The sequence below is a fragment of the Amphimedon queenslandica genome, unplaced genomic scaffold (assembly GCF_000090795.2).
Source record: "Amphimedon queenslandica unplaced genomic scaffold, v1.1 AMPQUscaffold_13361, whole genome shotgun sequence".
Lineage (NCBI taxonomy): Eukaryota > Metazoa > Porifera > Demospongiae > Haplosclerida > Niphatidae > Amphimedon > Amphimedon queenslandica.
This window is the reverse complement of record NW_003546403.1, coordinates 60,078-73,065: the sequence shown is the minus strand read 5'-3', so window position 1 is coordinate 73,065 and position 12,988 is coordinate 60,078. Positions and strand designations below refer to the sequence as shown.

At 37.4% G+C, this 12,988-nt stretch overlaps 3 protein-coding genes across 3 annotated transcripts in view; 2 read left to right on the top strand and 1 right to left on the bottom strand.

Annotated features, from left to right (window-relative positions):
• The window catches only part of LOC100632625 (staphylococcal nuclease domain-containing protein 1-like), a 30,878-nt gene extending 30,601 nt beyond the window's left edge, over nt 1–277 (bottom strand). Inside the window, exon 1 of the mRNA XM_019997624.1 lies at nt 106–277. Within this exon, the coding sequence (XP_019853183.1) occupies nt 106–156 (51 nt within the window). The 5' untranslated portion in view covers nt 157–277. The remainder of the gene's footprint in view (nt 1–105) is intronic.
• Nucleotides 275–6,931, top strand: LOC109582720 (uncharacterized; the record flags this gene model as incomplete). Its single annotated transcript, XM_019997613.1, has 7 exons — nt 275–524; nt 584–865; nt 1,594–1,791; nt 2,609–2,747; nt 2,941–4,089; nt 4,143–5,975; nt 6,021–6,931. Coding segments are annotated over exons 1-7 (4,521 nt in total), but the record flags the coding sequence as incomplete, so codon positions are not given.
• Nucleotides 6,932–7,010: 79 nt separating this feature from the next.
• On the top strand, nt 7,011–12,745 carry LOC109582727 (probable helicase senataxin). Its single transcript, XM_019997629.1, has 17 exons — nt 7,011–7,513; nt 7,774–8,295; nt 8,421–8,579; nt 8,658–8,817; nt 8,901–8,990; nt 9,047–9,159; nt 9,218–9,283; nt 9,362–9,483; nt 9,597–9,645; nt 9,718–10,025; nt 10,080–10,166; nt 10,964–11,086; nt 11,141–11,183; nt 11,234–11,301; nt 11,345–11,432; nt 11,511–11,884; nt 12,186–12,745. The coding sequence occupies exons 1-17, from the start codon at nt 7,478–7,480 to the stop codon at nt 12,664–12,666; spliced, it is 2,889 nt and encodes a 962-aa protein (XP_019853188.1). The 5' UTR covers nt 7,011–7,477; the 3' UTR covers nt 12,667–12,745.
• Nucleotides 12,746–12,988: the final 243 nt, after the last annotated feature.

Here is a 12,988-nt window from a genome sequence, read left to right as displayed (position 1 = left end):
TCATCACAGAAAGTTTTGGAAGAAGTGAGAAGTAGAAGAAATTAGATAATTGAAAAGAACATTTCGTTGATTGACGATAATAAAACAAGAATACAAAGCACTCACCATTTTAATGATACCTCTGTGAACCTGCGGAGTGCTTTGAGGCTGTGCCATGACTATGATAAAGCTCTGTAATCTTTGAAAAAATAAATAAATATAAAGAAAGAAAGAAAGAGAATCCAAACAAACACGTGGTTTAGGACAAAGAGAGAGGTAGCCCTGCCCATAAAATTGGACATTTGGAATTCCATTCTAAAATTTTCACATTTTCAGAATAGGCTAGACATTTCAGAATAGGAATTTTAGAATGGAATTTTAAAGTAATCAACTGAGTCATTCCATCCATTCACGTGGCGTAATTCCCCCAACAGCCAAGGCTTTCAAGCAGCAGGCCCTGTAGGACAGGAACTACTACTACTACTAGCTAGCTAGAGTTGCATTCTAAGAAGGTAAAAAGAAAAACCGAGAAGAATATGGCGATGGTAAGTTTTATGCGTCCTGACACACTCATTTATAAGGACACTCTCCAACCCTCACACAGAATCCCTCCATATCTCATTCCAAGTTAAGTTGTTTGTGGTGCTCTCGCACAGCATTCATGAAATGCCATCTGGAGGAATATATCGATTACAAGCCAGATGCTCAGTTTAATATCAAATCTTTTGGTCAGCCTCCATCTTGGCTCAAGCCTGCAGATTCTGATCTCCTCACCTGCTTAGACTGTGTTATGACTTATCATAAATTAGTATCGGCAAGGAATCATGTATTAAATATACAGGCACCGTATGAAAGGACAAAGTTGCGTATCATTGAACATTTTGAAGTAAGAGAATGTGTTAATCTTGTGTGATATCATTTACATATTTCGAATTTCAAACTGATACAATTTCCGTTATAATTTTAGACTTTTCTGCTCTAATCTAATAATTTTACTATGCATGTAGTAATCACTGTTCATAAAAGGGGCTAAACTTAGAAAAGTTTGTTTAAAACTAAAGCAAAATATGTGTGTACTGTGTAAATAGTGTAGTAATAATGATAATAATAATAATAATGATGATAATAATTAATAATAATAATAATAATAATAATAATAATAATAATAATAATAATGATAATGATAATTGTTTTATCTTTTGTCTTTTTATGTTTGGCTTCTCTTATTTCTTGTTTTGTCTTTAGTGTATTTTATTGTGTATGTCTGTGTGTTGTGTTGTATAATAATGATGATGATGATGATGATGATGATGATGATGATGATGATGATGATAATGTGTGTGCATGGTTCCCGTTCTAAGTGGAGGGGATTGGGATTTGAGGATGGTGGCGGACTGATTAATTCTGACTTTCATTGACCACATTGATAATATTTAAACTATTTCTCAAAATGTTCTACCTTTAAACACTACTTTTTAACTACATATATTATATTATCTAATTTACCTTATTTATTTCTTTTAACTTATTTTTAACTTGTTTTGCCCTGTTTGTTGAATAATAGTAATAATAATGTACCATTGCATTTCTCATAAAAACAATGTTCTCTTTTAGACCTGTCTTGATTTGCCTGATTTATCGTTTGATCACTGTAAGGTCTCAGTGACAGAGGTCTTGATGTATCCTCGTCTATTACTTAATGAGAAAGTCTCCGAGTTATTTATTGAAATACTATTAAAACTTGGAGAGTCTGCAGTCATTGATAAGAAGCTTCCTGGAGTGTATTTACTGCTGGTCCATCCAGAGAAATTGGTAAGGCAAGTGAGAGCTCTGTTTTATTTTGGGGAAATGATATGAAACATTATCACATCTCAAGTGCTTATGTGATATTTGATAGGCTCATTTCGCCCCTTAGTTGCATGGCCATTTGCTTTTATTTTCTTTTAAATGTCCTCATTAAGATGTGCTTAGAGGATTTGCAAAAAGTGATAATGCAGTTATGTGAGTAGCAAGGGATTAGTATAAATGTGCTAATTATAGCCACTACACTGGTACATAAAGTCGAAGGCCCCTCCCCCGTGAGTTCTGCTACTTGTGATAGCAGACCTAGCTCCCACCTGCCAATGCTGCCATGAGTCAATGTCTGCTATCACAAGATGCCGTAGGGCGCCTTTTTAGGGCTATAAATTTCGCGGATTTTGCAATTTTCTTTAAAATTTGCAAAAATTACTTCCATGAAAATCAAATTAATACAGTACGAGATGGCAGACAGCATAAATTTGTGAAAATTAAATCCACAAAATAAAAATTCATGAAACCTATAGCCCTCGAAAAAAAGGTGCCCTACGGTAGCAGACCTATGGCTGTGATAGCAGACCTCTGTCCATGCTCAGTAAACTTCAATATGGCTACTACCTTTGCTCGAATATATATCTATTTCAGATGGGCTACCTTTGACCAAGTCTACTTCATATTGTATATAGAATGAGTGGTAGCAGATAACAGACCCTAGGCCTTGGCCTTTGGTCTGCTATCTGCCATAGAGCACTGTCACCCCTGCTACATGTATATATATCTCATAAAATATTGTACCTGCTCTAGCTAAATCTAAGAATTTTCTGTACTGTAGGTACGTGACTGGGCTGAGACTTGTGTGGGAAAACTGGGCTCCATAGATTATGAGAGCTATGATGATATTATTGAAGTGATTGGGTGGATTATGACTGTCGCTATTTATAACCTTTTTGATGATCCACCATCTTCAGCAGGTTAGTTGTAAGGATATTAGGATAGTGTGAATACCAACTAGTGTTGATGTGAAAACACTTGTTCAAGCCTTACATAGCTCATCAAACTAATGTTACACTGTATTTTAGGCTTTATCTACACATGTCACTCTCTCCCCCCTAGTATAATAAATTAATAATGCATTTTAGTTATGTTGTGTATTGTATACTGTAGGTGTGGCTGCTTGGATGCTCACAGAGCCGGTTTGTTTGCCTCATTATTTAGTTGTGTATGAATCCCGAGGAGATTTTTGGAATGGCCTGTACGCATTGACATCGGTTATTGATTCAAGCTGCATCAAGCGTCTCTGCAATGACTCTCATTATGCTGAATTTGTGAATATTGTACTAGGTCTTTTCGAAGAGGACTCCTCGGTTTTCTTCCCGGCACTAAAGATTGTTTCTCTATTATTGCAAAAGCTTGGCTCACAGTTCTGGAAGTTATGCAGCACGCTTCCAAAAGATGTGATGACCATGATTTTAAGTCACAATAGCTTTTATCGTGAGCTACAGGCCTGGGTCAAGGTGGAGAGAAAAGGAGAAGGAGTAGATGAAACAGAAGAATCCAGCCCTCATTCTGTTATTTTATCCTGGGTCGTTCCTCTTACTCATACACTTATTGATTATGGGAACCAAATGGAGCCGGTCATTTCTTCGTTGCTTGAATTTCTATCCACCATTGCAGCCATTAGTCTTCAACTGAAGCCAGTTTTTAAGCAGAGCCTACTTCTTGGTTATTTGCCACCTCCTAAAGTAACCTTATCTCCTCAGAATCTCAAATCTTTTGTTTCCATTAAGGATATGTCTAATGAATCCATGTATCTGCTAGTGGTCTTAGTTGAGTTACTCTATGATGAAGGTCATTACAAGGTACTGGTTAAAAATATTTCAAAATGGCTGCCATTAATCAATTCGATATACAATACTGTCGTAACATTGGATAATAATTCAGATGATGCTACTTTTGTTCCAACTTGTATATCTTCAGTTAAAAATCTCATTCGCTCCTTTTTCAGTAATTCAATTGGCAGGGCCTGTGCATCGTATGATGCTGTCCTCTTTTATTCTCAAAGTGATGGATGTACAGCAAGCGATTCATCTTCTCGAAAAGATACATTGACTATTAAGACCCTTTGTGAGGACATTGTGAAGATTTTAGAGGAAATGGCAAAGCTACATGTGCATGAAATTGGAATTGAAGAAGGAGGGGCTGTCTCTTCTACCACCTCTGGACTGGAAGATGAGGGTAATGTCAGTGATGATAATGTCCCTGATGAAGCTAGTCAAGCATTAGAAAACGAAGAAAATGATTCTTTTCAGACTGGTAAGAGATCAAACGAGCTTTGTCTAATATTTTATGATTGTATGTGATAATAGGTCCACTTCACGAATCTGATACTGAACAGGGTCAAATTGTTGCTGACATTGAAGATGATGCAGAGAAAGAGCCTTTGTGCTCCACTGGAGATTTTAAGTCACAAGAAGAGCAACAAAAGGAAGAGTTGCATAAAGAAGAAGATGAACTGGGTTCCAGTATCAGTAGTGATCATACAGCTACTGATACTAGTGCGGCTTCAGAGCCTCCAATTTTGCATGATGAGGAGTCTTCTTCTTGTATCAGTGAGCAACAAGATAATAAGCCGAAAATAAGTCTTGAAAGCAGCACAAATAAATATGAAGGAAACAGTAGTGGCTGTGAAGATGTAATAATTGTAGCTGTTGAGCCTCCAAAAAGTTCATGTAGTTCTTCAACCTCAGATAGTTTGCCTTCATTTTATGATATGTTACATACTAAGGAAAAGCTGAGTCATCCCATCAGTAATGGAGAGAAAGGAAAGAAAAAGTTTAGAAAAAGAAAAAGAAGCAGATCATCTTCAGCTTCCCACTCTTCCACAACTGCTGACTCTGACAGTGAGACTAACTCCACTAGAATACCCCCCAAGAAACGGCTGAGCCCTAAAAGACGTTCTAGAAAGTCTACGCCTCCTACTAAATATTCACCTGTTACTAGTGGCTGCTCTAGCTCTGCTATTAATCTTAGTCCCCTTATCTCGGTTAAAACAAATCTTCTTTCCTCCCCGTCTATCAGTGAGATTGAAGAGAAAAACAGTGAGATTGAAGAGAAAAGCTCCCACGATGAAATAGAAAGTACTAGTACCTCTACCATTATGTCACCATCAATTATCCATGGGTCCTTGTCACTCCAGGTTGATGACTGCAGTGATTCCTCCTCTGATGACGACAACGTGATGATGCTTGCCGAGTCCTCAAAGTGTCCCCCAGAATTTGCTGCAGCAAAGCCTATGGACTTTGACTCAGAGACCACCTTATCACGTGATACTGATGAGTCATTAGATTCTACTTTGCATGTACCTCATGATAACAATACCTCCATACCTGCATGCAATATTTCTGGTAATCCTGCCCCAATCCACTGTCTATCGCTTAAACTAAATAAGAGAAAGCAGCATCAGTACACAGAGATAGGCAATCCACTAAAGAGAAGGAGACTAGTTGATGAAAGCTGTTTCATGGACAGCTCATCAACAGAAACTCTTAGTGCTACAGAAGAGCCTCCTGATACTGGCTTGCTTGCTAATACAAAAGACAGTGAGCTAACTAATTCAATTACAATCAACAGTAACAAGGTATCCTCCCTAACTGAATCTGGGGGACATACTGCTACTGGTCCAGTCTCTCCATCTGATGCCAGTAATACATTGAATGTATCCACAGTAGCTGAGGGAGATACTGCTAATACTCCATTGCCTACATCAGATGCCAATAGTAAGGCTTCAGAAGGACTGAGTCCCATGCAAACTGACAGTGTAGCAGCTACTAGTAAGAGTATTACTAATAGAAAGGAATCGGTGGATCCTCTTCAGAGCCCCCTTCCTCCTCCATTGCCATTCTCTCCTTCTCCTTGTATACCTCTCAAAGTCTGCAGTAGTTTACGCTCCAGTATTACACAGATTGACGACCTACAGCTATTGTCATTGGATTCTTTATCGCCACTGGTATATAATGAGTTGCACTTAATGCCAACATGCATTGGTAGCTCTCATAAGAACCTATGCACTAAACAGTATAAAAGAGTCGGCCCTTGTCGTGTTAAAGTGGCTAAATGCAATCCTAGCTCTGTTGAAGTAGACTCAGTCGAGGCCTATGAAAAATATGACACTGAATGCAGGGAGTTTTTAAGAGCTCAAGGTATCGTTAAACCATTATCACTAGTAATAAGTATACCTTTGAAAGTTTTAGATTATGCTCCTCCTTTACAAGAAGAACAGAATGCAAGAGAAGAGACGGGGGAAATAGCTCAGAGTAATCGAGTGGAAAGGATCTGTCATAGTGATGATAGTGATAATGATGAGTTTGCTGCTGATGGCCGCAACACTAACTTTGACATTTTTTCTAATTCTCAGATTAATTACGAAAGAGAGACATTCGTCTTTGAGGAAGAGGAGGAAGAAAGAGAATGTGTGTTACCTCTATTAGCGGAGACTAGTGGCAGCGAGGAGAACCTTTGCTTAGCGTTGAGCCCGGACGAAAGTGAAGATGACATTTTCAGAAACTCTCAGGTTGTAGTTGGAGAAGAAGAGATAATCCTTGAGGAGGGAGGAGAGGCAAGGAGCGTATCCTTATCACTCGCTTGTGGATCCACACAATCATCATCAAGTATTAGTTCCTCCAGTAAAAAGGATGCAAATTCTGATAATCCAGAAGCTTCTTGTGCTATCTCCTCTGCATGCAACAGTGGAGAGAGACCACTAGTGCCTTCTAATATCAGTTCCTCTCCCAGTAGTAATGTGTATAATCCAGTACTTGATCCAAGGAATAAAGGTGTAACTAGATCAGCTCCTTTTTCTGGTTCCAGTTTACCTCTGACTGTCACTACTGTCTCCTCTCATTTATCTTCTCCTTTGTCTCCTCTTCTTTCTTCATCGTCCATTTCTCTTTCTCCGGGTTCTCCTCTGTCCCCTAGTCCCTTCCCATTTGTACATGTGCCTCCTCCTCCTCCTCTTCTTTTCCCATCTCCGTCCTCTCTTCCTCCTGTTCCTGCTCTGCCTATCTCTCCTCCCCATCCTCCTCATCTTCTTCCTTTCCCTTCTCCCCCTCCTCTTACTCCTTCTCTTACTCCTCCCCCTTCTTCTATTCCTCCCCCTCCCCTTTCTCTCACTCCCCCTCCCCCACCTCCTCCTTCCCTTCCTCCTCCTCTCACTCCCCCTCCTCCTCCTTCTCTCACTCCTCCTCCTCCTTCTCTCCTTCCTCCTCCTCCTCCTCTTACTCTGCTTCCATCAGTTCCTCCTCCTACTGTACCAACTAAAGTCAAACTCTCTACCAAAGCTCAATGCACCAGTTCCAGTAATGACTGCCCTCCCTTATCACCAGTACCTAGCTTTGAGTCAGTGTCAAACTCACCAACATATCCTACCCAGCAAGCTCCTCCATTTAGACCTAATCCTAATAAAGGGAAAGCTACCAGTGGCGGCAGTTTTGAGCGGCCTAGGTCAGTATCAATCGACACTACTCCTAAGAAGAAGCACTCTGCCTCAGAATTGAATAGCAGTTTTCTTGCTTGGCCTCCTCACATATTTCATTCTCCTGGTCTTGACAGCAATGGCTGTCCCATAAGGCCTTTATTGCAAGAGTGTGTGGAGGCTGTTCCTGTCCCTGACGTGTTCTCAAGCTATGATGATTATGTGTCCATCATGAAGCCTCTTCTATTAATGGAAATATGCGATAATGTAAGTAAATGCAGGCTTTGTGTGTGTGCATGTATGTACATGAGTTTTGTATCAATGCTTTTTTGGTTTTGAATGCTGTTGAGTAAAAATTGTAACCTCTATTTTCTACATGGTGTAAAAGCATTATTATGTATCAGAATATGCAATTTTTCGAAGCCAAGAAAATAATTATCATGCATGTGCATGCTGGTTTTAGCTGAAATTTTGTTTCAAATGCTCAAATTTGATGGCATTTTCTTGGCCTATTTGTATTTGTATAGGTGTATGATGCTATTCGTTCCAAGCACTGTTCTCCATATTTAAAAGCTGTCGTAATAGATTGTAAACAATATCCATCGGAACCATCGTCTTGCCTCTACACAATGTCATGCCGTGTCTCCGTACCAAAAGCACAAATCAATAATTGGCTTTCTGAAGAATACCTTGTCTTGTTTGAGGCAGCTGGTGATACTGGGGATGGCTCAGAAGTTGAAGCTGCTAATACAATGGACTTGGAGCAAGAGCAAAAGTTTGGATTAGTGGTAAACGTTTTCACACGGAATGAGCCTTCTCCTTCTGAGTCTAAAAAAATTGAAATATGCGTACAGTTCTGCTCTGTTGTTGCTCCTGATATAAAGTGCATTAATCTAAGATTTGTGACTTATCTGTCAACTTTTATTCGCAAGTGGTACGGACTCATTAATCTTCATCGTAATCAAGTCGTTAGGGATTTAATGAATCCAAGGGGTGGACCTTATTTTTGTAGCAAGACTAATGAAGAGCCTAATGGAGATTATGATTCAGTAAGTGATTATGTAACTGATATTTTTCCTGTTTTTGTGGGGTCAAACTATATTGTTTTTATTGTTTAATTAATTTCATTTTTTGCATTATTTTTTCATTAATGTTTGTCATTTTTATGTTGTAGAATGGTACCACTTACAATGCCCAGCAGTCCCTGGCCATCAGTAGTGCTGTATCAATGGTTAAAGATGCTTTTAGTATTCCTCGTGTTCTCATGGTGTCTGGTCTGCCAGGAACTGGTAAAACACACACAGTCATTGGGATGGTAGATGCTATATTAAAGGTAGGATATTAAATATGTGGAAATGAAGATTATTGCTATAATAATTTTGTATCACAATTTTTGTTGTTTTTTTTGAAGGAATTAAAACCAAACAAGTCATTCCCTTCTGCTGTGCCTGGTTCTTCCTCTTCTCAGCGTAAACCTCATTTATTTGTTTGTGCTCATTCAGCTCCTGCAATTGATGAAATCATTCTCAGGCTAAAAGATTTGAAACTAATATCAAATGAAAGATCAAGAAGTACACCACTTTCTCTTACTTTTTATATTCTCTTTACTCAACTTCATTTATTGTTATTTTTATTGTCACTACTACTACCATAGGCTGTTATAGTCTGGTATATTTTGGTTATTCTTCACATACAAATATCAACAAAGAATTCACTTTAGATGAGCTTGTCAAGCAAGAGAAAGGTAACAAGGACTAGAAGAGGCAAGGACTGAGAGTACCTATTGTGTGTATTTAATAGGAGCAAGCAGTTTATCAAAGGCTGAACAAAAGGACTGTGATAGGATAAAAAGCAAATTATCTGATGTAGACAAAGATATAAATATTATGAAACACAAGAAAGAAAATGAGAGAGTGAGCTAGAGTCATTTTAGGTTGACTATCAACACTTTATGCATATTGTATGTAACAGGCTGGAAATGATGCTTTGAAGAAACTGGAGAAACTTAGAAAAGGACTAGTTGAAGAAATGAATAAGGTACATAACAAAAGGAGTTTAAGTGCTTTAGTGCATATTGAGAAAATGTACTGCCATTTGTATCATTCTTATTATTAGTTGATGTCCAAGAATAAAGGAAGCACCTGTAATAATGATGAGCTCAGGAGGAACTTGCTTTTAAATGCTGACATTGTCTGCTGTACACTCAACTCTGCTGGAAGGAAACTATTGAGAAATTTGTAAGCCAAACAATAAAATTATTTTATTATGTTAAAATATGTATGTACATACATGCATGTATAGTTGTATACTAAAAGTCCTGTGTATTTTTAATCTTTCTCTTTGTCGATAGGTTTTCTGCCAAGAATCAACTTCACTTCAGTTGCATTATAATTGATGACGTAAGTATCATTCAATAAGTTTTTTTAATAGTCAGTTTTATGGACTGTGTACGTGTATATCCGTGATTGTAGGCTTCTCGCTGCTCTGAGTTAGAGACTCTCATCCCACTTGAGTATGGCTGCAATAAAATCATCCTTCTTGGTGACCCAGGCTTCCTTTCCACTCCAAGAACAACCCCCATCAGCCCTGACCAGCAGATCATGCGCACCACAGAGAAATTTAGAATAGGACAGAGCCTGTTTCAAAGACTCCTTCACTGCTTCTCTAGAAATAAAGGTCCCAGTGTTGTTCGATCCCTTGAAGTCCAGTACAGAATGTCTCCCTCTTTGTGTCATTTTCCTTCGCAGCACTTCTATAGAGGAAGACTGAGGAGTGATACGTAGGTTGTTTCTGTAGAACAAATAAAATATTATTTTATTTTTAACACTTTCAGGTCGTTAACAGAGACTTATGCTCAGAGTAAAAGGTCACTCAAGCCGTTTCTTTTCTTTAATACAACAGCTCCATCATCAAATGCAAAGTTAGTGCTCCATTTAATTTATTATTGCACTTACTACATGATATTACATTGTGTAGAAAGTTAAGATGTTTTCAACCAAAATCGGATTTTTATAATTTTTTTCTGATGCATATACATGTTTTATGTTGTGTAAAAAGTTTGAATGATTCCAATCAAATTTGGATTTTTTACCAATTTTATAGCTGCTTCAAAATTGGGCTAAAATCCGTACCCCAAAATCACCCCCAATTTTTATTACATTTTCTGATACATATTGATGTACATGTACTTATGCTGTGTAGAAAGTTTGACCCGATTCCAACTTAAATTTTTTGAGTTATGACCATTTTTTAAATGGACCAATTTCTGAAAAAAATCGCTGTACTATAGCCCATGGTTTTTCCCGAAAAATGGCTAAAAAATCACCCCCAAGTTTTATTACATTTTTTGATACATATTGATGTACTTATGCTGTGCAGAAAGTTTGAGCAGATTCTGACTTAAACTTTTTGAGTTATGACCATTTTTAAAAATGGGCCAATTTCTAAAAAAATCCCTGTACTATAGCCCATGGTTTTTTTTAAAAATGGCCCAAAAATCACCCCCAAGCTTTATCACATTTTCTAATACATATTGATGTACTTATGCTATGTAGAAAGTTTGAGCTCTTTCCGATAGATATTTTTCGAGTTACGACCATTTAAAAAATGTAGGACATTACATGTACATACAAAGTGAAGCAATGCAGTTACTCTGTTACATTTTATATTAAAATCCCCAGTAGCATTAAGTATACAATTTTTTTGATCATTTTGCAGTTATTCTCTTCTCAAGAAGTTAGTGCATGCTTTATTGGAAAGTGGCGTCCTCCCAAGAAAATTGGGGATCATCAATTATGATAAACGGAGAACTGCAAAACTGAAGGAGTGGCTATCTAACGAGTAAGATTTGAATGAAATATATTTCACTGTTTTTAGTTGTTTATGTTATTATAGCTTTGGTAGGACTTTTGAATTAGGAACAGTGGATACTTTTGAGGTATGCATATTATATGTCCATTATACTTGGTATGACAATTTGATGCATAGGGAAAAGATAAGGATTTTATAATACTTTATATGTGTGACAATGGAATTGATGCTTCCAATGACTTGGGGTGAGTCAATTATGCTGTTATTATTTATTATATTTCTGTATAGAATCCTTAATGATGTATGCTGCATGATTACAGCTCTCACTAGAGCTAAAAAAGGCTGTTACATTATTGGAAATGAATCATACTTGAAGGTCAGTAATCATCATTAATTCAAGATAGTGTTAATTGGAGCTTCAATATTTACACTCTTTCTCCCCTCTCTTTTGCAGCTTAACAAAGATTGGGAAGCCATGCTTCAATATGCCAGCAACACATTAGCTATTGTGAACTGCACTGATCCTGAACAGTACTCAGAATATGTTAAGTCAATCTTATCTTCTCCTAGCAGTAGTCCATCAACTGAGAGTAGCATTACTAATGCTCCTCCCCCTACTTCTACTTGTATCACTGCTACGTGTGTAGCAACAGTTGTTTCTTCTGCTGTTGATCCACGGCTAAACAAGAAAGCAACAGCATCAAGCACTGAATCACTCACTAATGTAGCAGCTACATGTTCAGCATCACTTCCTTTTTATAAAAGTACTCCAGAGCCTACGTATTCTGTGGCATCTAGAGATGGGATCACTTGTCAATCAGAGACTAAGTAATTATTATCATTTACAATACAAGCGGGTACTATTTCATATGATATCCAAACCTCCATTTAATTTTTTTCATTTAAAACAGCCAAACAATCATAATGACAGTAAAGCTTATTATTTCAGGTCAAATTAGTTTTTGAACAATAAAATCACATAATAGCTATTTGCTATTATTATAGTTTATAGGCTATGCTTTATTTCTTACTGTATAATAGTATAGCACCTTCATTTTATGAACTATTCCACTGCTTCTCCTTTCTTTTCTCAACTCATTTCTCTACCACATCCTTTTCATATTTTTAGCACTTTAGTGAGTATTAGAGACTCACCATCAGCAACCTCTATCACTAATAGCAAACCACTCAGAAGAAGTACATTCAGCAGTGTAGAATCAGAGCTTGAATTGAGTAGTGAATCATCATCAGGAGAAGAAGAAGAAGAAGAGGATGAAAGAGGCTCTAGAGACTTTGACCATGAGAGACTCCCTAGTTGGCCTGACAGCCAACAGGTGTCTTCTGAAAGACCACAGCTTGTTAATTATCATGACATTGACTTAAATAAGAACTTTCCACCACCTCCTCCAGCATATAAGGACGTCACAACTACTAAGAGAAAGTCAAGAGTGGCACATGCTCCTACTGATGAAATTAAACTGGTAAGGGATGTTTTTGCAAATACTGATACCAAGCGCAATGATGGCATCACCAAATCTACATGTAAGTCTCGTTTACCACCTAAGAAACGGAATTTACGACAGACTTTAGCTAAAAAAATACTGAGCTAAAGTTAAATCATTTTCAATTTTATCTTGTATTTATACATGTGCTTGTAAACTTGATATAAATACTATTCATTTTATAATATTGCTATAAAATTTTGCAATAATAGCTGCATTATAATCTAGATCTGGATCTATAGAACATCTAGTAATGATAATTTGTAGCACCTGGCATCTTCAGTAATTAGAGTCTACTTGCATGTAGTTAGATTCATTATTTCTCCTTTCCCCATGCACCTGTTTGAAATTTTAACTGTTTGTGAAAGCTAGTCTATGCATGCCTGGCAGTCCTGATCAAAATGAAATTCAGTAATCTTGTGTTACCTCA

What these genes read in the sequence shown, in the direction of transcription:
- LOC109582727 (XM_019997629.1), top strand. Translation starts at nt 7,478, where the DNA reads ATGAAGCCTCTTCTATTAATGGAAATATGCGATAAT. An exon ending in ACAAGAAAGAAAATGAGAGA is followed by an intron (nt 9,160 to 9,217) that starts GTGAGCTAGAGT and finishes TGTATGTAACAG; the next exon opens with GCTGGAAATGATGCTTTGAA. An exon ending in AGGAAACTATTGAGAAATTT is followed by an intron (nt 9,484 to 9,596) that starts GTAAGCCAAACA and finishes CTTTGTCGATAG; the next exon opens with GTTTTCTGCCAAGAATCAAC.